The sequence below is a fragment of the Acinonyx jubatus genome, chromosome C2 (assembly GCF_027475565.1).
Source record: "Acinonyx jubatus isolate Ajub_Pintada_27869175 chromosome C2, VMU_Ajub_asm_v1.0, whole genome shotgun sequence".
In the NCBI taxonomy this organism is placed as follows: Eukaryota; Metazoa; Chordata; class Mammalia; order Carnivora; family Felidae; genus Acinonyx; species Acinonyx jubatus.
Window position 1 is genome coordinate 80,150,655 of NC_069384.1, and position 26,419 is coordinate 80,177,073.

General features: G+C 43.2%; 1 protein-coding gene across 8 annotated transcripts in view; it reads left to right on the forward strand.

The window, feature by feature from the left end:
* Positions 1-25,823, forward strand: part of DGKG (diacylglycerol kinase gamma) — a 213,148-nt gene extending 187,325 nt beyond the window's left edge. For 5 of the 8 annotated variants that reach the window (XM_053221105.1, XM_053221103.1, XM_053221098.1 and 2 more), the window contains 5 exons: positions 615-735; positions 3,246-3,306; positions 13,489-16,111; positions 21,305-21,537; positions 25,681-25,823. In XM_053221105.1, the coding sequence (XP_053077080.1) occupies positions 615-735; positions 3,246-3,306; positions 13,489-13,587 (281 nt within the window). In that variant the 3' untranslated portion in view covers positions 13,588-16,111; positions 21,305-21,537; positions 25,681-25,823. The remainder of the gene's footprint in view (positions 1-614; positions 736-3,245; positions 3,307-13,488; positions 16,112-21,304; positions 21,538-25,680) is intronic. The other 3 variants (XM_053221101.1, XM_053221100.1, XM_053221102.1) reach the window with 3 other exon arrangements.
* Positions 25,824-26,419: the final 596 nt, after the last annotated feature.

Below are 26,419 nucleotides of genomic sequence, written 5' to 3' on the forward strand. Positions count from 1 at the left end.
TGGTTTAGGTGAAATATTCTTTTCCTTGGCATAGCTTAGGCACCTGGTGTCCTGAAGGAGGTCACTGATTTCCCCCAAGGATGTCCAAGAAGGTTGGCTCACCACTGGCTTACCACAGGCCAAATCTGAGGTTAATTAATCGTCAGTCATCATCAGTAGGGCCATGATGTTATTCAGACATTCAGAGAAAAGAAACTTGAACTAGTTATGGATAAGGACTTTCATCAACATTCCTTCCTATCCTAATCCCAAACCAGTGTGTCTTTAGCTGCACTGGGGGGTTGAAAATCATTTCGGCAATAGCTGGTTCATCATTTATATTACCCTCCATTTGAAGAGCTTCTTCAAATGCCAGCTTCTTCATTGGATGCATATTAATGTTCCGAATCCAAACCTTTTTTCACTAGAACTGGGTTTCTGTTCATGAAATGGTACATTTATTGACCTTTGAGGAAATTCCCTATTCAGAATGAGTACGAAAATGCTGTTTGGTGGGAGAGGAAGGGTTATTGACAGATGTGAGTTGGTCATCTAAGGTGCAGACATTCTGACCACAACCATCCTGAGGAACAGAGAGATATGTATGCCCTGCTTCTGCTTTTCTCACTCTGCAGACCTCAGTGACCAGCTCCTCGAAGTGGTGGGGCTAGAGGGAGCCATGGAGATGGGGCAGATCTACACTGGCCTGAAGAGTGCGGGCAGGAGGCTGGCCCAGTGCTCCTCAGTCACCATCAGGTATGCTTCCTCATTACCCAGCAGCCTCCAAATCTTCCCACCTCCCTCCGTATTCTTACAATGACGAGGAAGCTATCTTTGGGTTTCAGTGCGGGGAGAGTGACGGACAGAAGCTCGATAACATTTATAAGAATGTCTTTAGAGACCATTTCCCAAACTAGGTACAATACAACCATGCAGGACATCAGTTAAAGGGTCCACCTCGACCAGTTTGCCATTCTCTTATAATGAATTGGTGAAATTCTCTAAATGGTAATAGAAGATGATGAGGCCCAGAGAACCAGAGGTCCAACTCCTTGCCTTTCTTATCTTCACTAATTAAGATGCTAGATATGTGGCAGAGGGCACACTGTGACAAAAACCAGGTTCTCTGCTTGCCCTTTCTTGGATAGTGGCCTTAGAAATACTATTTCCTGGGGCGCCTGGGTGGCTCAGTCGGTTAAGCGGCCGTCTTTGGCTCAGGTCATGATCTCGCGGCCCATGAGTTCAAGCCCCACGTCGGGCTCTGTGCTGACAGCTCAGAGCCTGGAGCCTGTTTCAGATTCTGTGTATCCCTCTCTCTGCCCCTCCCCCATTCATGCTCTGTCTCTCTCTGTCTCAAAAATAAGTAAACGTTAAAAAAATTTTTTTAAATTAGGAATACTATTTCCTGTATACCTTTGTGGAGCCAAACCATCAACATCAGCAAATCTGTCCTAATTGCCTAAGAGGGTGATGCTTCTGTGGGGTATGGACCCCACAGGTCAGTCACTGCCGGCTCCTGGAAGAAATGGAGTCTAAGAGAGGGAGGGGATCCTCGGTTTCAGTTACTTCTGTTTAATCAATAAAATTCATCAGATTCTTCCCCACCTGATTATTTCAGAAGTCTTTATTCCCTTCCTTTTCCCATCCAGTTTTTCCAGTTCAAATCCTTTAGTGTGCCTTAGGGATCTCCTGGAAAGGCCACAGTATGCAGGCTTCCCAAAAATTATTGGACCACAGACCCCTTTTGTCCCAAAACCTCTTGGGCAAGTACCCTCAGCACACTTTTAGGGAAACGCTGCTCTCTGCATCCTTCAGAAAAGACTCCGAGAGCTGGTTCCCTGACATCCTTAGCTCTAAACTCTTTTCTTCATTCCCTCCCTGTGTCTTCTTTGTCTTTTCTATTATTCTCCAAACCTTTGTTTGTTTTTTTCTCTGGGCTATTGCTGTGCTGGGGCCCTGTTTTCCACACGAATCCCCATACTTCCTTCCCTGTCCACCGTCCATGACTCCAGCACTGAGTAGGTCTAGTCTGTTAGCACATCTAAGACATAACTGACGTAGGCCACAGAGAATGTAACATCTTAGTCCCAGAGGAATCAAAAACGCCATGTATAAGAGGGAGGATCTTTTCTTCATATTCAATAGGCCTATTTCTAGATGGAACAGATGGGGTGAGCCAGGATCCCCATCCTCCTGGGCATTTCCCAGACACCTTCCTCAGCCCCAAGAACCAAAATGCCACTCCCTCCTCTCGTGATTTGTTTTATTATTAGGTTTCTTATTTTTTTTATTATTAAATATTCTCAGGATCAGTGAGAGAATCGTCTACATCAAAACATAGCCTATATCCCTCATTTTGTAACTTCAAAAACAGGGCCGATGCCAAACCCAGGTGAGAGCTTCCTGGCCAGTGGGTGGCAACTGTTGCCTGCTCGCCCAGACCAGAGGCTTCCGAAAGGACTTGCCTTTTCTCCTCCAGGTGATGTAGTACGAACTTACAACTCTTCTACAGAAGGAAGTCAAAAGACCTCATCTCTCCCCTCTTAAGAATCCATATGCCAGAGAAGCTTTGCCCCACGCAAGAAAGCAACACTGTCTTCTCTCCTTCCATCCTACTCATGGGGACAGTATTCCTGATGACCCCATTTCCCAGCTAAGCCACGTTCATAGTCCGAGCCAGCACAGAGTGTGCTGCTGTTCAAGACATACAAGAGAGGATGGTTAAGAGCAGGGGCAAGGCAAGAACACTCAGAGCTGAGCTGTACCTTGTATAGGTTGGAGACGTTACCTCATTGACATGACGCAACTTCTCACTCAACATAGAAACCAGGCCCTTTCCCATTTCGCTTCACTGTGGAGTTTCTGGCACAATCTGCAGGCCCTCCGGCTGGTTGTTGACGGAGGGTCTGCTCAGCAGTGGTGCTGCCATACTTGTTGGCCACTGTTTCCCAGACTTCCGTGGACTTCACTGCTCACCCACGACAGTGTTTCTCAAACTGGAGTCTGAACACCAAAGCAACAGAATCGCCCACGATGCTTATTAAAATGCAGGCCCCTGAGCCTGACCCCAGACGTGCCTAGTCGGAATTCCTGAAGTGGGCTCAGCAATCTGTTTTTAACCAGCCCTCCAACAGAGTCTTAGCGAACCACTCCTAGGTGGGCAGATAAGGTCTTCCCACATCTGTTGCCTTTGTGGGGACCACCCTAATTCTTCACCTCCAGAAGAGGCAAAGCTCACTGTGTTCTCTCGGTTCTCGGTTTTCCAGGACAAACAAGTTGCTGCCAATGCAAGTGGATGGAGAGCCCTGGATGCAGCCACCTTGCACAGTGAGTTCTGCCAATCATTGAACTAAGGGGGAGAAGTGTTATCCTGGGCCCCTTTTGGGTACCGACAGTATGAAATCGCTCACTCTCAGAGTTGCAGGGGCTTTGGGATAGTATAGCCTGTCTTCCACTTTATTCATCCACTCATTCAGGTACCTGCTAAGCCTTTATTGAACACCCAAAGCAGTTCCAAAACAGAACGAGACACTGTTGGTGTCTTCAGAGAGCTCACACTTGTAGTTGGTGAATTCTAAGACGTCATCTACTGTATCCTTGAGCGTCTCCTCTTGTGTCATTGCAATGGCAGAGAACTTGCCTTGCCACCCCAAAAGGAGACCTGCTTTGTTGAGGAAGAAGCGAAATTGTTACAAAGGGCTTCCTTGCGTAGAAGCGAAATCTGCACCCTTGTGCTGGAACTTCTGCCCAGCCGCTGTGACCACTGGAGGCCCTGGGAGAAGATTCCTACAGGGCACACGCTTCACTACAGGTGCACCTACCTGGAAACCCCACTGCAAGCAGAGACAGTGAGTTCTCACTCACAATAATAATGGCCCCACAGGGACCGTGTGCCCTTCTTTCCTAGCTAAAAAGCCAGCTAAAAACTCTATGGTGAAGGGAAACCACCATCCTGGTGTTCAGGGCCAGGGCGTTCACTGGGATATTACATTAATATCACCTTCATTACTATTACGAATGCTCCAACCTCAAGAGACGAAAGCAGTGTTTCTAAGCTCCTCATTTGTGGAGTATTCAGACATCTCAAAAACCTGCTATTCTGAGCCCTCAAAACATCTAGTTTTCTTCTACTAGAGAAAGGGTTGCATGAGATTCCTACCAGGCCTGAATTGTAGATGTGTTTCCATCACTCTTTCTTCCATGTGACTTCTACAGATTATAAAACTGGCCCCTGGAGACAGGCTCTGGGGAAGGCAAACTTCTATAAAAGGGTATCAAAAGGAGAAATTTTTCTGCAGAACCTTACCTCAGTCTTCTGGCTTCTATGAAGACTAAGAAAAAGATGAAAACACACTACAGCAAAAACTAATAATAGCTTGCCACTTTGTTAGAATTAGAAAGGATGGAGGAAATTTCTACTACTTATAATTTTGATGGAGCTAAATTGAGAAAAATCTATCCAAACTCCTCTTGTCTTCTAAAAAAAGGCTGGAAGAAATCAAACCCCCTCCCACCTAACTCAGCAATATCTGAAAACTGGACTGCCATTTCTCTTACCGCAAGGACTTGTTTTTGAAATAGCCAAATGCTTCCCCTGTCCCCACCCCCACCCTCTCTCCATGCCACCCTTCAGAGATTTCAACTCATGTGAAAAAAACTGTGACCCAGTGATCTTAAGGTGTACGGTCCATGGACATCCACACATAAAGATGTATCCGTCTGCTCAGGCTGCCGTCACACAATACCACAGACTGGCAGCTTTGACGACAGAAATGTATTGTCTCATGGCTCTGGAGCTGGAGGTTTAAGACCAAGGTTCTTTGAGCTGGTTCTCTAAGACCAGGTTGCTTTCTGGTGTGACTTTTCTTCCTTACTTGCAGACAGCCTCATATGACATATGTCTATGGCTTTTTCTCTGTGCGTGCACACTCCTGTTGTCTCTTTTTCATATTATAAGGATGCCAGGGGCACCTGGGTGCTCAGTCAGTTGAGCATCCAACTCTCGATTTCTGCTCAAGCCAAGATCCCCGGGTCATGGGATCGAGCCCCATGTCCGACTCCACACTGAGCATGGAGCCTGCTTAAGATTCTCTCTCCCCCCTCTCCTTCTCCCTCTGCCCTTCGCTCTCTCTCTCTCTCTCTCTCTCTCTCAAAAAAAAAAGGACATATATATCTTCTGACTTTATCCTTTATCAAGCATAGAGAAAATAAAAGTAAGGAAATGATATTATTACAGTAAAACCTCGGATTGTAACTCGTTCCATGAGTGTTCCGCAAGACGAGCAAACATTTCTAATAAATTTTAACATGATAAACAAGTGATGTCTTGCAATACAAGTGGTACATGACACCGAACATCACATGATCACAACTGAGCCAGTGGTTCTTGAAATTCGCTTTGATACATGAGAGCTTTGGATTCTAAGAATGTTTTCAGAACAAATTATGCTCACAAACCAATGTATTACTTGTATATTAATTTTAGAAAAGCTAACCTTCCAACATGCCAAAAGCATGAAGTGTAATAAAGAAAGTCACGTTTTATTTGATAAAAGGTACACTCATTTCTGAGATATAATAGTCATAAAAGTTTAGGTGTATAATAACAGAATCAAAATATATACTGTGAAAAACAGTATAAATGTATATTCTGAGAAAAATAGATGAATAAGAAGTTGACAGAGAGACAAGTATTGAGAGTCTTTAAAATATTTGTTTTGAGGGATACAGAGTACTGATGCATAGGAGCACTTGTACCCCAATGTTTATAGCAGCACTCTCAACAATAGCCAAATTGTGGAAAAAGCCTAAATAGCCACCAACTGATGAATGGATAAAGAAATTGTGGTTTGTATACACAATGGAGTACTACGTGGCAATGAGAAAGAATGAAATATGACCCTTTGTAGCAATGTGGATGGAACTGGAGAGTGTTATGCTAAGTGAAATAAGCCATACAGAGAAAGACAGATACCATGTTTTCACTCTTATGTGGATCCTGAGAAACTTAACAGAAACCCATGGGGGAGGGGAAGAAAAAAAAGAAAAAAAAGAGATTAGAGTGGGAGAGAGAGCCAAAGCATAAGAGACTCTTAAAAACTGAGAACAAACTGAGGCTTGATGGGGGGTGGGAGGGAGGGGAGGGTAGGTGATGGGCATGGGAGAGGGCATCTTTTGGGATGAGCACTGGGTGTTGTATGGAAACTAATTTGACAATAAATTTCATATAATAAAAAAAATTAAAATAAAATAAAATAAAATATTTGTTTCGGCTTGCCCTTTGAGGTCAAGAAGCAAAAATAAACAAATGTCACAACTCTTGGATGAAATAACTCTGTAGCCTATAAACAAATTAAATACCTCATTTTTCCCCCCAGGATCCAGTGAGTATTTAGTTCACAAAGAAAAAAAATCTGTGTAAAATCCAGAAGGAAAAATCATAAAACTTATTCTATTTGACCACAAGGCAACAAAACCAGATATTAGTAATAGAAGCCAACTAATTATTAGTAAACAAGTGAAATCAAATCACTCAGAGATTTTTTTAAATTCTCCTAAAGAATAATAGATTCAAAAGGAGACCAAAACCACCATTATAGGCTGTTTCAAAAATAATAAAAATCAGAAGGTTCTATTCAAAAATTGTACAGTGTAGCCTGAACTATATTTAGAAGTAAATTCAAAGTGTCATATACTTCCATCATTTAAAAAGGAAAGACATGTAATGAATAATTACAATATTAGAAGAACAACAGTAACACAAACTGAGGAGAAGCAGAAGGAAGAAAATAATAAAGATAAAAGTAGAAATGACATATTTAAAAGCAGGAAAATTGAGAACTAGTTCTTTAAACATTGCCAGATGTTTGAAAGCCTGATTTTAAAGAGAAAAACAGAGATCAGAGTTATTAAAATATAAAAATATATAAAATATAAATATAAATGTGATGGTTTATTTTAATTATAAGACATGACTTATTTAATATGTAATCATCTTGATTCTAATAAACTTGAACATCTCATGAAAATTCTAGGTAACCACTAATAAAAGAGAAAATGTCTTCAAAGAATTACATCCAAAATGATCTTAAAACATGGTCTTAACTAGTGAGTTCTTCCATACTATTAGGAAATAAATATTCGTGTAAACTGTTCCATAATATAAACAAGACAGAAAGTCACCCAGTCCATTTTGTGAAATTAGGACAGATACAAAAACTGAACAAAAATTTTTATTTGGGTTTTTTTTTTAATGTTTATTTTTGAGAGACAGACAGAGCACGAGTCGGGGAGGGGCAGAAAGAGAGGGAGACAACAGAATCTGAAGCAGGCTCCAGGCTCTGAGCTGTCAGCACAGCTGATACGGGGCTCAAACTCACAGGGGCTCAAACCCACAGACTGCAAGATCATGACCTTAGCTGAAGTCAGACACCCAACTGACAGAGCCAGCCAGGCGCCCCAAAATTTCGATTTTTAAAGAAAAAAAAACCTTAGAAAGCTAAAATCAGAAAAATAATCCCTCAAAATAATAAAAAATATTTATCTTAAACTAGTAATGAACATTGTACTTACATGTTTACTTAGCCCTTAGTAAGACATCAGAGAATCCTGGGCAAGACATGTGTGCTAATATTGTTTGGAAGTTTTTGTCAATGCAATATAAATGCCACAGAAAAGAAATGTAACTATTTGGAAAAGAGTCAAAACTGTCATTATTTGCATATAATATGATTATTCATATGATAATATGAATATGATACTATGCAGATAATATAGAAAGATAATAGAATCAACTGAAAACCCCAAAGATTAAATTATTTCAATGAAGCCACAAGGAAGGATAGACAAAAAGTTAATAGCTTTTATATATTCCAGCAATAACTAATCACAAGAATAGAGTAGAAAAAAATTAAGATATCATAATAGCAACAACCAAAACAAAATAGTAAATTGAATTGTAAAAAAAAAAGATGAATACTACTATGACTTAATATAAAAAATATATACTTAAATTTAAAAACATCCCATGTTTCTAAACAGGGATCCCAAACAAGATCCCAGTGCAATTATTTTTTTAACTTGACCAAACAATGCAATAGCTAACGTGTTTTATGAAAGAGCTATAAGGAAGGACTTCCCACAAGGTATTAAAATAGTTACAGAGCCACAATAATTGGCATGATATTAGACAGATAAATCAGTAATGCCAAAGAGAGCCCTAAGAAACCCCAGTACACATAAAATCTATTAAAAAAAGAAGAAAGATCATAAATTAATTTGAAAGGAATGGACTGTTTAACATAACGGTATCCAAAAAATTGCCTGTTTGGGAAAATGTCATTATTTATATACTGAAACCTCTCACCTCAAACTATACTCCAAAAACAAAAACAGAAAAATTCCAATTAAAAATTATGACTACCTAGGGGGCACATAAATGACTATGATGACACTGTGAGCATAGACTTTAACAAATTTAAAATTGTACAAGTCAAGAATCAATGTAGAAATTTTATTATTTTTAATTTTTATTTTAGAGAGAGAGAGAGCATGCAGTGAGGGAGAGGGACGAAGAGAGAGAGAGAATCTGAAGCAGGCTCCACACTCAGTGCAGAGCCCAACCCAGGGCTCAATCCCACGATGCTGGGATCATGACCCAAGCTGAAATCAAGGGTCGGACGCTCAACCAACTAAGCTATCCAGACGCCTCTTCGTGTAGAAATGTTAAAGGCTAAGGACAAGATCTTTTTTAAATGGCTACCTCAGAGAGCAGATGAATTCCCATAATGTCTAAAGAGCTCTTAGAAACCAGGAGGAAATGCTAACAATGCAATAGTGAACAGACAGCTCACAGAAGTAATACCATGGGCTAACAAAGCTGTGAAATAATATTTAGTATTGTTGGGCGCCTGGGTGGCTCAGTGGGCTGAGCGGCCGACTTCGGCTCAGGTCTTGATCTCGCGGTCTGTGAGTTCGAGCCCCACGTCCATCTCTGTGCTGACTGCTCAGAGCCTGGAGACTGCTTCGGATTCTGTGTCTCCCTCTCTCTCTGCTCCTCCCCCACCCATGCTGGCTCGCGCGCGCTCTCTCTCTCTCTCTCTCTCTCTCTCTCTCTCTCTCTCTCCTCTCTCTCTGTGTCAAAAATAAACGTTAAAAAGATGTTTTTAAAAATTTAGTATCATAAGTTAAGAAAAAAGGAGGAAAGATTTCACCTTGAAACAGTGAGAAAATCATGCCATGTTTCACTTGTCAACGGAGCACAATTTGTTGTTTTTTTTAAGATAATATTCATTGCTGTCGAGATGTGGTGTGGCCAGCACACTCAAGGAGTAAGATAAGAGTATAAACTGGAAAGCATTCTGGAAAGCGTTTGGTCCAGTTCATTTCCTTTGACCCTTTTTTCCCCCAATTACTCTTTTAGGAATATATTTTAAGTAAAATACAGGTTATCAGTAAAAAAAACAAAAAACAAAAACAAAAAAACAGGGGTGGGGGGTGGGGAAGCCCAACATTTAAGGAAAACATTAAAACTAGGTGAGTGAGATTCATCAAATAGAATAATTTTCAGCCACTGAAAACCATATTTAATGAATATTTAATGATATCAGAAATGCTTGTAAAATAATGATAAATGAAAACAGATTAAGAAACTGATTTCAATTTGCTAAAAACATACAAGCATACAAACAAATTGAAAAAAAATACACCCCAAAATTAACAGCGATTTCCCCTAGGTGATTTTTAAATTTTTCATATTTCCTGAATTCTCCAAAATGAGCATATGTTTGTTCATGCATATAAATATATGTCTATAAAATATGTATTATTAAGAAAACTTGCCTTGTGCTTGCAGTACTGTAAGATGACCTCTCATTCTTTACCATCATAGTTAGACACCATAATTTGAACCTTAAAGCTAAGAATATTCCCCCACAGTTAGGATCTCAAGGTGGAAAGGGATTCTAGTTATCTAGTCCGGTGATTCCCAAACTTGAGTGTGCATCCAAATAACCTAGAAGGTGTTTAAAATGCAGATTGCTGGGTTTCTGATACAGTAAGTCTGGATACCTGAGAGTTGGCATTTCTGGCAAGTTCCCAGGGGATGCTGATGCTGCCGGCATAGGGACCCCACTCGGGGTCAATAATAATCTAGTCGAACTTCCTGACTTACCAATAAATCCCAGATTTCTCCTCCACCACTAGCAAAACCTAGGTTTTTCCAGCTACATCTGGAAGCCTCTGATGGCAGGAAACGTTCTTGTGAAGACAGGCATCCTAAGAACTTAGAGAACCATTAACAGCTAAGACCTGAAAGATTGTGCAAGCCCCCACCCATCTCCCCTAGCCTCTCTTTAGGCAGGAGTGTTTCCCAAATGATTTGGGATGAGTCCATACTTACGGTTATTGGCCATTTTGTGGGACATCATATGAACCATCTGCCCTGATGGAAGGAGTCCCTCCGTTTATTGCTTCTCTTGAAGTAATAAAAATGTGCTGGTTTGCGGGAAGTGACCCCCAAAACAAAGTCAACACCCGGCACTGTAACATTTTTAAATTTACCCCATTTTAAGGGAGAAATTACATACTGCAGTGGTTTTGTGAATTTCGAGCTATCACACAAGTGCCTACTGTATCAGTTCTCTCCCTAATAGACCAGAAAACTAAGAAAATGGGGCTGCTGTTCCTTGTGCTTGTCAGATGTTGTAAATCTCATAAAAGGTCTTTAAGAAAATCATGAAGACTTCAGTTAATTGCCTGACCAGCCCAATTAGCAGAGAAAATTGGGTTCTAACTACAGGGATATGGGATACTGTCTTTCTATCATGGGTTGAAAAGGCAAGCTTCACCACATCCAACTACCTACAGTGGACTCTGAACAAGTTAACTCACTAGCTTCTCCTAAATGGGGGAGAAGGGGATAAAAACTGACATCTCTTGAACTCAAAATGAGAATATGATCTCCTACTTCTTGCCTTTGGTTCATGTACATACAGTGAATTCTCAGTTACATATAGCACTAGAATCCGCAAGCCACATCAAAATCTCATGTTAGCCAGGATCTCCATGTTGATGATCTACCCCATCAAGACCTTTGTCAAAACTGCTGAAAAAACAAATGGGAGGGATCTGAGTTTCACTTCCTCCTCTTTGCCCTGGAGGTGCTAACAAGCAAATAAATTGCTCAGCTAGAGAAAGGAAAAGGAGAAGTAAGCGTCTTCCATTATCTAAAAAAAAAAAAAAAAAAAAAAAAATGGACTCTATCAGCGGGAAATGTAGGCAGTGCATCAGCTGTCACTGTCTGCCCCAAGCATAGCCATCTCCACTGCCAGTACAGTCTCCCCTGGTACTCATCCATCACCGCTTCCATGGCATGTGCTGTGCTTCCCAGGGCAGTGCACTGGTTCAGGGAGTACCACGGTGATAGGGTTCTTCCCCATAGGGGGCTCTGGTGCTCTGGAATGAGAAAAGGCTTCCCGCAGCACAAGGACATGTGCCCCAAGTCACCATGATCGGCTAGGGCTAAATTACATGCCACAGACAAGTTCTGTGAGAGTCCTTCGTCTGTGCCTCACTTTCATGAATTCTGGAATAAACATAGCCCCCGTAACAAAGCCCATAACACAAAATGGTACTTGATGTATTCTTGGTCTAGGAACTGCCACAAAACATAAAGATATCCTCCCCTTCTGGAGCTCCTGGGTGGTAAAAACCAGCCTAAGAGTCGTTTTCAGCTTCTGTCACCCAGGTTATGCTAATTATCCACAATGTCTTTTGGTTTCATCCTTGTCTTTCCATATCCTGGGGACTTATAAATTTAAACCTGGCTTGCAGTAGTACCCTTTTAGCCAGAGTCTCCCCCACTCCAACTTGCCCTGACAACAGCTGTAGAATAATTTCCCTGGAACTCTTTTCTTCCTCATGTTATTCTCCAGCTTAAAAGTTATCATGGTTCCCTGTTACCTCACATTACACCCAACCTCTGCCCCCTCCCCTTTAAAGCCCTGGAGTAACTGCCCCACCTGTGTCCCTGACCTCCCTTCTCATCCTTTGCCCCACACTCAACGAGGTCATACATTCATCCAGTGCCTTCCCTTTCTCTTTTCACCAACACATTTTCCTTCCCTTCCTTTCAAATCTTAAAATTCCTTCTCAGTGCTCCCTTCAGACTCTTCTCGGTCCTTACCTAACTTCTTTTTGACACCACTTGGTCTATCCTACATTAATTGAAACTTATTGATGGGTCTCTGTCTGCAAGAATTCTTCTCTGGTTATCTGTGGTCACACCGTCAGTTCCAATGATGTAGACACGACGAGAATGAGCTCCTAGATTGCTTCTTTTGATATACATCTTTCTCCTCCAGTGTAAGATAACAATTATTTAAGCATTACATTCCATTTTACAGCTTAAAGTGGGATTTCGTTGACAGTCCCCCATTTGATCTTCACAGCAACTTTGCGAGGAAAATGGGACAAACGTTACTACCTTCATTGTATAGTTCAGCAAGCATGGCTTTGAAGGTTAAACGATTCGTCCAGAGTCTCACAGCAAAGAAAGAAGCAGGAGATCTGGGACCCAAACCCAGGTCGTTGAATCCTAAGTGCCTCTTGTTCCCATATCATCTTCCCACCCTGGACATGTGTCACACATGATAAATGCTGATGGACTGATAATGCAGATCAGTAATGTGCAGCATCATCAGGCCACATTCAAATAGGGATTTAACGTTCTGAAGCCATGCCCTGAGGATAAGGTTGGGAAGAAAGGCAAAAATGAGAATTCACCAGTGTCTGTCTTTCACTTCCCATTGACTTAAAGTTTGCAGGAGGAAAAAAAAAAAAAGAAAAAAGAAACCTAAAATTAAAAAAAAAAAAAAAAGCTTTTAAAATGAAAGTTGGTTTTTTCCTGGAAAGCTGAGAAAAGAGGAAGCACCTAAGGGACTCACTTGAAACTTTCCACATGATGTTGCTTGGGTCAGATGTCGGAATGAAGCCTCTAGGCTATGAGTTACCAGTTGACATTTCTGCAGTGCCTAGACTGGAAGGGCCAGGAGCAGAGGAAGCTAGGAATCTGAAGAACTGGGCTCTAGCTGTTCTGCCCTCTCTGTGTGACCCCAGGCTAATCCAAGGCTCAAGGGAGCCTCAGGCCTCCATTCCTTTGTCTGTCCTGCAGAAAGGTTGAATGAGATGGACCATGAGGTCTCCTCCGGCTGTGACATTTTGAGAGTCTATGAATAGCAAGGACACAAGACAGGTGCGAGCTGATCACCATGTGGGAAGCTCACACCTGTCTCTCCCCAGTGTTTCCGCCCCTCACTTCCAGCAGTGCCAAACTCCAGGCCCAGTGAGGGTCCAGTTGCCAATTTTGAAGCTGTTCAAGGACAGTCGTCCTTTCTGCATGGGGCTCCTTCCAACCCAAAGCTGGCCTTCCTTCCTCCCTCTGCGACTCACTCTCTCATAGGCTACTGGGATTTGCATGTCACTAATTCATTTATGCCTCTTTGCTTTTAGATTAAAATTACTCACAAGAATCAAGCGCCTATGATGATGGGGCCTCCCCAGAAGAGCAGCTTCTTTTCACTGAGGAGGAAGAGCCGTTCAAAAGACTAAACAACGTGCCAAATGCCAGTTAAACCAAGAGAGAAAATAAGAAACTGTAACACATACACACACACACACACACACACACGCACACGCACACACGCACACTCATCTCTAACCAGTGGAAGCAAAGCCACCCTTCAGGAAGAAATCTTCACCTTCCCGTACGTTCATTCTCTCTTCTTCAACAAAGGACACACCCCAACAGAGCCAGGACCCCCAGAAAATTTTGAATGGACCCAGGGCCCACCAGGGTGATGTTGGCTCTTGCAGCAACCTCCACATTCCCAGAAGGCCTTGAGTGGGACTTTCTGAGACTGAAGGAGAAGTCCCCCTTTCTTCCCACCAGTCTTGCAAGGTCCCTCATGGACGCTCACAAGGAAGCAGGCTGCAGGTTTCCTGCCTATGGTGAGATCGGATGTGGCCAAGGGAAAGCGCTCCCATTCCAGAGAACTTACACAAAGGTCCCTCTGTACAGAGACAAACAGCCTCCAACTCTCAAAGCATAACCCTTGGCAGGGCTCAGCAAGCGCACGTTGGTTTCTTAGTTGTCCTTCAAGCAGCAACTTCTGCCTGAACTTGCTGAGGAGGCAGAAAGGCTGTGGAAAGCTGTGTTTCCATTCTTGGTTCTCCACACTGTCAGTGGGCACTTGCTATTTTCCCAAAGCCTTCTCCTGGTGCCTGTGTGTTTGTTTGGAGACGGCTCCAAGAGCCCCCAGAGCTGCCTGTACAGCACACCTTAGATGTGGTATTTATTTTCTTAGTTCTGTGAACACCTGGGAGGGAAAGCAGAGAAACTGGGATTTATTTTTCAAATTGGTGTCATAATATTGTGTAAAAAGGGAAGAAAAAAAACCACCCCCAGCTTCTTTCTTTTTCAAGCCAAAGCGTGTTTCCTGTTTGAGTTCCAAGCCCTGGTGGCAGACTATTTCCTGAAGGCAGAGAAGATGAGAAGGAAGGACCCTTTGCTGAGAAGACCAGGAGACAAACCATCAGGTGGCTCCCACCTTCCTCTTTGCACCTACCACTCCCAGAGTGTGAGCTGAAGGCCCTTCTGATGATCTAATGTGTGTGTACATATATGTAGCATATATATTTATATATATATAAATATTTATTTACTGATGGACTTCTCCTGACTGAAAAAAAATATGTAGAATAGGAACAGAAAAGTGGGAAGGAAAAAGAAAGTTTTCACTCCCCCATTCCACCATTTCATGGTCAAGACACATTTCCCCATGGTGATCATGAGATTTAAGGGAAGTGAAAGTAGCTTCTTATTGTAAAGAGACTGAGAATTCCTATTCTGGATTCTCAAAACAACCATGAAAGATACGCTGGACAGAATTTACTCTCCCATTTGTCAGATAAAGGCACCGAGTCTCTGAAAAGTTAAGAGACTTGTCCGTGGTATCTTAGCTGATGTGGTTTGAGAATAAGTGCCACTAAGAGGATATTTATTAGGGAAAAGAACCCGCACGTCTTAGAATAGGGTCATTTCTGGTCACTGGGAAATGATTCCATTCGAGTCCAGGTTGCCAGGGAAGAATGAACATGTAGCCCATGTGAGGACGGGACAGGCTCACATGAGAAAATAGGGGCCTCGTGATGCTTCCCGGAGATTCTATCTGGCCTGAACTGGTAAGAAGTTGGTCTGGGTTGAAGGCACTAGACAGATCATCAAATTAAACTCTATCACGTGTCAACTCATCATGGTCCTCATGGCCTCCTAGTCTGGAAACACCTCTGGCTGCAGGGATGACCTCAATGGAGACTCACAAGATGGACTGAGGCACCTTCTTCAAGGTGCTCCCAGCCAGTACCCAGAGGGGTCTTGGCAGAGGCCAATGGGCTTCCTGCAGCTGGTGCCGGCATCACCCTCCTTTCCTGAGGGCAAGTCTGTGTAGAACTTCATTACTAGACAGAAACATTTGCCTTGGCGCCTTCACTCCACTGGACCGCCATCCCCTCTGAGATTTCTTAAGAGGAAACGTGGGCCCACTAGACATTGCTCCACTGAGCTCTCTCTAATCTTGCACTGGGTCAGGAGCTTTGCACAAGGAAGGGAAATTAAGACTGTTTGTACACACTGATCCTAACTGTGAAGGAAGCTGTCATCTAGGACCATCCTGCTGGACCTAATAGTGCAAAACAGTGGGTGAGGGGAAAACCAGGCCGTCTGGAGAATGTCTTGAATGATGGGATCCTTGGTGATGGGATGGACCAGCAAGCTCCAGAATAACAACAGGTACTATCTTGGAAGCCACTTGATTTCGAAACAAAGGCAGGTGTGGGCTCACTAATTCTGAGACATTTACAGACATTTTTGCATGTCTGATCCCCCAAGATTGAGGCTGTCAAAACATAGCACTGTCAACAGGTGGAACTGAGTCTCAGTGACTCACAAGTCAGAGTGGCCGTGGCCTGCTCTAGTCCAGTGCATAAGACTTGCAGTGTTGCTGGAGAGACATGTCCCAAGGCCTCCTTAGAACCACACAGTATAATACACCAGTGGAATTGCACTTCCAGCTTGGTAAGTCCAGTGTTGTTTGATGTGCTGTTGCAATTCATTCCTTAACTACTGTGACCATGGCTTTTTTCCTGTAGAGTACCTCATCTTAGTGATCTTCCCAGCAACCTCAGAGGCTGACAGAGAATGTGTTACCCTCCCGATCTTAATAATGAGAAAAATTAAGCTTAATGAGGGTTCAGTGACTTCTCAAAGTCACACAGTTAGGCAAGCAGGGCAAAATCCAGTCCTTTAGTCTTCATCTTATTCTAATTGTGACCATGCCACAGACATGTTCTCACCTGCCCCCACAGTTCTACCCTACCAGCAATAAAAATAATGAAACAGAAAATCTTCAATACATTGTGTTGTCCCTGGACTGTTGAGCTAAGAGTTGCATCTCATTATGGCTTGGTCTTTGTGGATTTCCTCCAGTGAGTTGAGAATGGAGATAGACTTAGTAGAATGATTATATTTCAGGTCAGAGACCAGCTCCTCTCAAGATAGTTCTTTCCACAGATGGAAAAGATATGTTAAAATTGCCAAATAAATTAGGAAATACTTGGCAGAATCTGGAAGAGCCTCCAGACTGGCGTTACATAACATGCATATACATTATACATATGCACATTATATAAGGTGACATAGTACTTAATGTGCTGTATATATTATGCAAATTACATATTTGTGAGTAATCATGATAAATATAGAGACCCACTAATCACTTTTTTACACATACTCAGTGACAGATTAGGAAGTTACTTTGCCAGAGAGTCTTAAAACTTACTCTCTCCTGCTGCTTTGGTTCCAATTCCTGACAAAAATAATTGCATCAACTTTTCCCATCTCTAGCCCCCTCTCCTCTTAGCCAAAACCCTCAGTTACCTCCTGTCCCAGCTAGGCTGTACCTTCCGTGGAACACACCACAATTGGATCCATAAAAATAGAATCATGGGGATGGGAAGGATCTAGACTTCCAGATTCCCTATGTCCCAGGCCTACATCTCAACACTCCCAGGCAAGTGGGTGCCTAATGCTAATATCAAAAGTAGAGAGGAGGGGAGAGGGGAGGGAGGAAGGGTGGAAGAGTCTACCAAACCTCCAAGGAAGGAAACTTCATAGTGTTCCCTGGCCACCAGTTCCAGGATCTAACAATAACCAATCAGGAAGTTATTTCAAACATCTAAGTCCCCACAGCATATCTGAGACCATAATTTCCTAAGATGTGTTTCGCAAAATGCTAGTAGCCATAAAATGCTCCATGAAAACAGAGTTCCGTGATCAAGTACTAGCTCCCTTTCTGGGAGAGACATAGAGAGGCCTAACGCTAAAAACTCACTATGGAGAACCATAGAGTCCTTTATTTGTCAACATCAACAGATTAGAAACACTGCCTTACGCCCACAATTTCTTCTTTTTGTCCTCAGTGGGGATAGGAACATGCAAGTAACCATCCTCAGCAATAAGATTCCCAAAAGTACTTCTCTAGGAGAAGTAGTCTCCATTCTTAAGACACTGTTTAGTTTCTGCTCTGTGATTGTTCCCGTCTACATTCTTCAAGTAAGAATCAAGGATCTGGACTCTTTGTCCCATGGGTGAGGAAGGGATTGGGGGAAACATGATAGCTTCCAGGGGTCAGACTTTATCTGTGTAGCTCCAGAGAAAAGAATCAGGTCTAAACAATGCAGTTATAGAGAGGTTGATTTTTATTCAATTGAATGACTGCTCTTGGAACTGGCCCAATATGGAAAGGACTTTTTCTGGGGGGAAGAAGAGTTACCTGCTCTTATAGGATGGGCCTTAACTTGGTTGGGTGGGGAACTAGCAGTGATTGATCTACCTTGTCCAAAAAGCAATCAGAACTGTTTTTGTAAGCATCAATGTTAAAACAGTATCTATTACTTCCTTTTGAACAGCAGCCTCAGTGTCCCTTGTTTTCTGAAAGAATGAAAATGACTCCTGGAGAGATTTCTGGATCGGTGGGTACTGATCAGTTAGACCACACTTAATACATGGCAAAATTGACCAGAATCATTGACATCCTCGAGGATAGCTAGTGGTAGTTATCTCTTCTCAGTAGCTTGGAGTGTTAAAGGAATGGGGTTCAGTATTCAAATCAAAAGAGATTTTGCTTTTCTGTTGGGGTCCATAGTAGCAGTGTGGAACTCCTCTAGTCACAAATTTCGGGCCTGCATCTGACTTGCAATAACAAGGAAAAAGAAACTATCCCACATGTGAAATAGCAATCAAGTTTTACATAAAACAACAGAGCAGAATTGTATAGAATTTCACATGGAGCCATTGTTTATAGCTCAACTTGATGTCCCATCATACTGGAGTGTATCTTTCAACTTTTTTACTGCAGAGAGAAAGCAGGAAATGGAGACAGGAAAGGGAATGCCCACTTATTGCTTACTGGATACAAGGCATCACGTTGAGGCCTCCATGTGCTGTCCCATTTAATCCTCAGAACAGCCTACGATAGGAGCATTGTACTTATTTCACAGATAAAGGTATTAGTGCGTAGAAAGGTAAACCACCTTGTCCAAGTTCAAACAGATAGTAAGTGGTAACAGCTAAGACTTGACATGAATCTGTCTCACTAAAATGTATGTTTTTTCTACTATACTTTAGTGCTTTTAACATTCTTATCTGTTTCCAATCCCACTATCATTCTGGGTGAGATTACACAGCGTTGGCAAATTGATCTATCAGGTCCACCTCTGTGTAGCCCTCTAATCATGTTCCTACTGAAGAACTCTCAGTGCTTGTTCACATTTAAGTTCAACAGCCTCTGTGGACAGCTGGAACCTCAAACCTCAACTTTGCAATCAAATTGACAGCCAAAACTTAGTCTTCAATGTTTCCAATTCTAGGTGAATGGGATGCACTTCCCGGGACTACCTAATAGATTTTCTACCCAACTCTGTGAGTGGGAGAGCAGCAAGCTGTCTTCTCAGACATAAATGCCATGGTCAACGGTGACTGGCCTGCACAAGGAAGGAGGGCTGGGGTTGTTGAAGGGAGCCTCCAGCAAGAAGGCTCTGCATGTGATCCTCATTAGTGATAGGCGTGGGTTGGGCCATCTGTATTCCACAGGAGAACAGAATGGCAGGCTGCCTTTCAGATGCCAAGAGAAGCTATCTAATGGGAAGATCCAGAGAGCTCAAAAAGCAGACAGGCATCTTTCCTCAAGGGGATCTCTGTAGGAATCCAGGGACATAGAAAACCAAGGGTTTTTGGAAATAAGCTGCTTAACTTGCTGGGTACCTACCCTGGCTACCACTTTATTCTTCATGTCCGTGGTGCAGAATGGCAAGCCAAGCCCTGCAGCCTCATCTGCTAGCTAAACTCCCTTCGATGGAGCCCACGATGAACCTATGTTATCCTAAAATCTGTGGATGCTGTGGCAGGTGCATCATAGCAGTTTGCAGTTAAGCCTTCAAGTCTCCCAAGGGTCAGGAAACACTGTAACCAGGAGAGACCATATGATTGGATGTTCCATGCAGATCCTAGAGAAATAATCAGAAAACATGAGGACAACTGTAAACTGGTCAAGTTAGGAAAATGCAATTTGGAAGCAAAGAAGAGAACATATAACGCAGTGTCAAGCACGTAGTAGGTAATGAGTAAATATTTGTTAAATGAATGAATAGCTAAAGTGGGTATCTGTCCCTGTATCCTGGAATGGATAGGGGAAGGGGGGGTAGAGGTGATGAAAGCTTTTTAACTAACAGCTCAGGAACTTGAAACCACAGGATGTAGAGGGAGCTCATGGGGGCCTCTAACTACCCAGACATCTGTTGAATGATGGACACAGCTAAATATGGATCATCAAAGGGTTTTCTAGGTCACATGGAGGGCAGTTTCATGATTCAGAAAATATGAAATTCAACTTGGACAGAAAGACAGAAATATTTGCAATCTACTTCTTAGCCATCAGGTCAGAATGGACAAAGAATAAAAAGGCAGCACAGAAGCGGAGTTACAACACAGTGAGAGATCAGCATAATAAGGTACAGATTCAGAAGATGAAAAGACATGGAGAACTGGGTTTTTTAGCAGATATTTGGGCAAGGAAGCTGAGCACTGTAGTTCAACATGAAAGAAAGGACTGACAAATCCTTTTTAAAAAAACAGCTTAAAGTTGAGTTAATGGTAATATGTGGGACATGTCCAGGCATTAATGAAACTCTTATTAAATAACTATCATTTATTGTGCAGTCCAAAGCCTATTACTTTTATGACCACTGCTAAACTTCACAGGAACTCTCCTGAAGTGGGTGGTATACAGTTCCCTACTTGACAAACAAGGACTGAGACACGGAGCAGATCTCATAGCAGCAGATCCAGGATTCAGATCTGTCAGTATCTGCCTTCAAAGCCATGTTTGCACCTCACTGCCACTGCTGATGACTCTGAGCTTCAAGCGTAGTGGCAGGGATTTACCACCCCAAACCGATCCCTTGTGCACGACTCAGCGGACTTGCTTCTCAACCTGGAAATCTGAGTCCACGAAGCTGGGGTGGGAAACAGCACTCACTTGGCCAGCCACAGAGGCTCATTGAGAAGGAGTGGACCTGGGCTGTGGAAGGTGTGTGCATACTTCACCCTCCCTTCTTCTTAGGCCCTCTCTCCAACGCGCCAGCTGGGCCGTGTCCTAGGACCTTACTCAGACAGCATCCAGCCAACAATGAACAGCTGGTAAAGAACTCACCAGATCAGGGTGTTCACATAATATGAAAGATCATCTGAAAAGATACACAGAGACCATATTAAAGATCAGGAGCAAGTGAAATGAGGTCAGGTGGTCAAGCCTCAGAATTTAGCAACTGATACCTAAAGGTGGAACAGAGATCCAAAATGTCCTTTTAGAAATCTGTTGGATGAATCATAATTTGGAGTAAAAAGACTGCTTCTGGAATGATGCAAAAAAAAAAAAAATGTTGAACTTTTTCCTTTCCAAACAAAACAAAAAAATTGTTTTTAAAAATGGAACGTTAGCAAGAACTACGAGGTGAGGGATGATAAAATGGTCATTTCTTTTTACCTTAGATGAGACAAAAGGAAGTGCACTTCTAAACCTCACAATATAAATGGCAATCCAGAAAAAGATTCCAGGAAGTGTGCATTTTCTGCTGAGGGATTAAGCATCAGTACTTTCAAAGTAATTAATGAAGTGACTTTTTTGTCTTTTTTATTTTTTATTTTTTAAAGAAAACTGGTACTAATAGGTCACCAGGAAATGGCACGATCTTCAAGAAAAGAAAAATTTTCCTGATGAATATTTCCTCTCTCCCCAACATCTTTGAGGTGAAAGGATTGAGAACTAACTAGATCTTTTAACTCAGAGCAACATACATCGTGGAAGGTGTTAAGAACAGAGGATATCATTAAAATTGCTGTTTGGGGTTTGCTGTCATCACTCTCTGCTCCCACCAGGCATTAAGGTAATGATAATAAACCTAAGAAGAGTAAGTAATCCCCACCTCCTACCATCTCCCTGTCAGCCTCCTAAAGCTCCCACCACCTGCCCAGGTTAAACATACTTCCTTGAATTAGAGTATCTGGGAGTAATTTCTCTTTATTACGGACATTTTCAAACACATAGAAAAATAGAGTCATGAATATAATGAGAACACTTCTACCTGTCACTTAAGATTCAACAGTTCTTACCATTTTGCCATATTTGTTTCATACTTTTTTACTGAAGTATTGGAAAGTAAATTACAGGTGTCATGACATCTCACACCAAAATACTCACGCATATATCATTATTGGGGATCCTTCCTTACATGTGAAAGGCTGCGTGTATCACTCTGCTCTCAGAAGATGTCAGGGTGCTCTGGTAAGCTCGGTTGTTCCTCAACTGTCTGAATCCTGTTGTCACACCTAGAAGTTAATCAGGACAGGGGCCCTGGGTGGCTCCGTTGGTTAAGCATCCGATTCGTGGTTTCGGATCAGGTCATGATTTCATGGCTTGTGAGTTCGAGCCCCATGCCAGGCTCTGTGCTGGTAGCTTGGAGCCTGCTTGAAATTCTTTGTCTCCCTCTCTCTCCACCCCTCTCCAACTCATGTTCTCTCTCTCTCCCTCTCAAAAGTAAATAAATATTCTAAAAAAGAAGTTAATCAGGACATCGCTCACACACTCATGAAGAGAAAGTTTTGGGTGGAACCCAAGGAAGGTCTTAGCTGTATTCAAATCGTTCCCGATTGATCTGGAAAGAGGAAACAGCACATTAACTAAATCCTCAAAAGACACAAAGTGGGAAAGTGTTATAAGCACTAAGTGATGCCAGAGAGAAAATGCAAAGCACTTGGGGGAGGTAGAAATTTACCTGAGCAATGCGTGTTCTTATTTTTGAAATAAAAATTGTTTAAAGCATTAATAGTTACAGAAAGACTGGGCACAGTATTACTTGGGACAGGTAAAACACTGTATCTGCAGATTCATTTAATCGTATAAAAGACAACTGTAGTTATTGCCCTCATCCTGTGAGAAACATGGCGCTAGACTGGGTGTGGGTGCGGGGTGGGGGTGGGGTAAGCTGCTGAGATGTACAGACAGGTCCTCCCCCTCCACTGGGGCATAACTGAACTGGAAGTGTGTCAACTCCTGAGAGAACGTCTGGGAAGCTTGGTTGAGAAGCGTTGGCTCACTTATGTGGGGTAAAATATCATTTTCAATAGGCAAAGAGTAAAAGAAGCAGATATCATTCCATTTGCTCTGTGCTGGGGTCAGGGCAGGCTACCTGCAGATGTTCTGGGCAAGAGGGTGGGCAAGGTGTTTGGGTAGTTTGCTTGCAAAAGTCTGCCATCTCAGTGATTCCGGCAAACAAAAGGGAAGCAGACAAAATGAGTGACAGTAGGTTCCAGAATGTTCAGCCTGTCTCAGTAAGTGAAATACGTTTCCAATTCAAAACAGCCTACATGGTGGCAATGACTGGAAACTAAGGCCTGATACCCAGTCTGTGGCTGGTGGACCAAACTGAGCACCCATCTGGCTTTCCACACATTGGGAGGAAAAGGTTCCTCATCCATAGCCCCAGTGCATATCTACATTTCTTTTGACTTATGAAACACCCCACCACACCACCGCTTCCCCCATGGGGTTCATAAGAACAAGCACCACCTTCTTCTGTCCTGACGTTGCTGCCATAAGGAATGCAAGTCTATGTTGACTGACTCGGCAATGAAAATTGTTTTCATCCTCCTGAGAGGAGGAACATGTTTTCTTCCCAGAGCGCCCCCTCTTTGGAAGAACACAGTCTTTCCTGAGCTCCCTCCTCCAGCCTAACCCCTGGCCCTGAAGCCCAGGATCCGCTGATGGGCGAGAAAACACATGAGCTCACTGGAGCTTATATAAGAGCTCTTGGCAGGCCTTCCCGGGAGCATGCTCACATTTGCCTTGTCTAGGCAATATGAGTTTTCTTTTCTCTATCTCCCCAGAACAGAGAGGGCTATGTGTACTCCTGTTCATTAGTAGTTTTGTAGCAGGGAGGAGGAAACACAGCGTTCCTTCCTATAGCCCAGTGATTCAAATTGGCACAGTTTTCCGGAGGGGGAGAAATAGTATCTAAAAGAACTCACCTGTTTGTGTTGAGCCCCTTGTCTTAGTTCTTTTCCATGAGGAGGCCGTATGGCCTCCGTCCCTGCAGTGGAGCCATGAGAGCAATAAGGGCCGAAGCCTCCTCGACATCTCTGAGGACTACAGCTCAGGTGTCCCTTCTGAGATGTTTGTGAGCAGGGTCTAGAGCAGAGAGAGACAGAATGGATGGAAACTCCTGTCTTCCCTCAAAGGTAAAAATAAAACATTTATGCAGATCTTTCAGGTGTTCTCATTGGCAGGAAATTGATCCTGCCTCCAGAGGACTTGGCGAAAACTCCTATCCTTCCCCAGACTTCATTTTCTTGATGGAGGAAAGAAACTTTGGGGAAACGTTTGGGAACTGCATTCTGGAAACTCAAAGAGAAGCGAGGAGAGAGAGAGAGAAAGTAAAGGAAGGTCATGAGTCCAACCTCCAAATTCAGTGGGTGTTTTACATGGCTCCCAAGAGGAGAAAGGATTTGGTTCTTCTTTTGCGGCTGAGGGAAGAAGAGGAGAGGGAGGAGCCAGGGGGCCCTTGGCCATGATGGGCTCCACTGTGCCTCCCCAGTGGCTCCAGGCCTGGACAGCTCAGGGCAGTGCCAGACAACATGGGGAGCTCAGCCTGTGCCTTCTCATTCTCCTTCCAGAGCTTCAAGGCTATGACCAACCCCAGGATGCTTCCTGCCCACAGGCAGGTGGGGAGATGCGCTCTCCTCTCCCTGCTCAGCATTATTCTCCTCTCCTGGGGCCAGCACCCCTTCCTACCTGACACCAAGGAGCAGGAGGGACTTGAGCGAGTGTCAGATTATGTCTCCATTTTCCCACCCGTGGGTTGGGGCCAGAGAGGGCGGTTCATTTATTCATCCATAAATACTGTGTTATTAACCAATGTTGATTTGCCAGGCACTGTACCCTAACTTCTTAACGTATTTCAACATGGCTGTCTTGCTTTTTCTCAGCCATTTCCCAGCACATGCTGCTTTTCCCAACCTGCACCCACCTGCAATGCCCACTTCTTCCACTTTTTCCTTTTTCTTTTATTCTCATGATGTTTCTCTTCCCTTTCCTCCCATGATTCTATTTTTAGAGCTTTCATACATAAAATCAGAGGATCATAGGGATCTTAAGGGGACATTTGCCCACTTTGTTATCTCCAGGCAAGTCTGTGCTGAAAAGGCCCAGGAAAGATCAGAGAACATCATCCCGAGCCCAATTTCAGAATGTATTCAAGTGTCTTACAGCTTCTCCACATCAAGAAATTATCTCCACTACCTAACTGAAACCCCTCTGTTCAATAATACGCTCCTTTTTCTTTTCCTTTTGGGTCATGTCTCAGGCCTAAAGCACCTTTGTGGGTATAGAACCACTGAGGAGTTTAATGCAAAACAGCATAGCCAAACATCCCAGACCAGAGGATATGAGCTTCAGTATGAAAACAATAGAGCCAGGAACAAAGAAAGGACCAGAGACCATAGCAATTAAGTAGGTTTAGTTTCTGTGAAATCAACAAAAAGAGAATAAGAAAGAACCCACAAGTATAACCCTACTGGAGTCGTGATTTCTGATCAACTACCTCAACTAACACAAAAAGTCCTTTGAGCAGGGAGTTTTGGAGTCAGCCCCCTATTGTTGGAAAGGCTCTTCCTTCCATGTCATCAAGTTCAGCCTTGCACACAGAGTTGGTAGCTAGCATAGCACAATGTCAGTGCTCTGTCGATTGTAGTTGAATAACAAATGGTGGTCATTCAGCTCTGGCTCCAATGCCACTATATGCAGAATTCCTCTCCAGAGCCGTTTTTCCAGGCCTCTGGTTAGGAGGCAAGCCAGGTCTACACTTGGACAGGGCCTGATGCTCCAAATGTTGCCCTTTTTGATCTGCACAAACCTGCCAAGATTGCTTACAGCTGATAGAGGCAGTGTGGGTAGTGGGCCTAGCGGGTGGGTCGCCTGACGAGGAGGCAGATTTCAAAACCTGCACCATTTTCTTCCTTCCTTTCTTCTCCAGATGACAAGAGGCAGGAGATCCGACTAAAGAGAAGAAGGTCCTACAGCAAGTTGCTGACCCAGCTTACAGCACAGCTGCCCTCTTCCACAGAATGAGAAGAAGCAACCTTTTGTGCCTCTGTGTACCATCACCCTCAACGCTCGGTAGATACCTCAGAGAAAGTGATATTGTTAGCAAGTAATCATAATCCCAAAGAAGCCACTGCTAAGGTGCGGTTTCTGATGGATGCTTTTCTTTCTCTACAGAAAACAAGACCTTCCTGTCTTGGAAAAGTCTGGCAACTGTCCCATAGAGGCTGCTGTGGAAGGGAGCCATTCCACATGCCAGGATGGTGTGAGGAATGAAACCCTGCCTGGGAAACAAGCGCAACATGGGGAGTAGGCTACAGTCCTGTCTCAGCCACATGGCCTTGGGCATGTCCTTTAGCCTTCTGGGGCCTCTCTTTCTCTGTCTACCAAACAAGGGGGCTCTAAAGACTTTCCCTCTTCAATGATCTTGCCTTTACCTGGGGTAAATGCTGCGGCCAAAGGAGAGGGGGCAGGGTCCTTGTTCTTATGGGTCTCCCACCAGGCCCAAGGTTTCCCCCAGCCCTGCTACCCTGAAGGGCTACTCCTGGCCGCTTCAAGAATCTTCTCTTCCCTCTTAAGGATTTATCAGGCTCAGAAATCAGCAGATTTGGGGGACCAATATGAAAAAAACTCTATGAGGAAACTCTTTGATAAGCCCGCCACCTTTACAC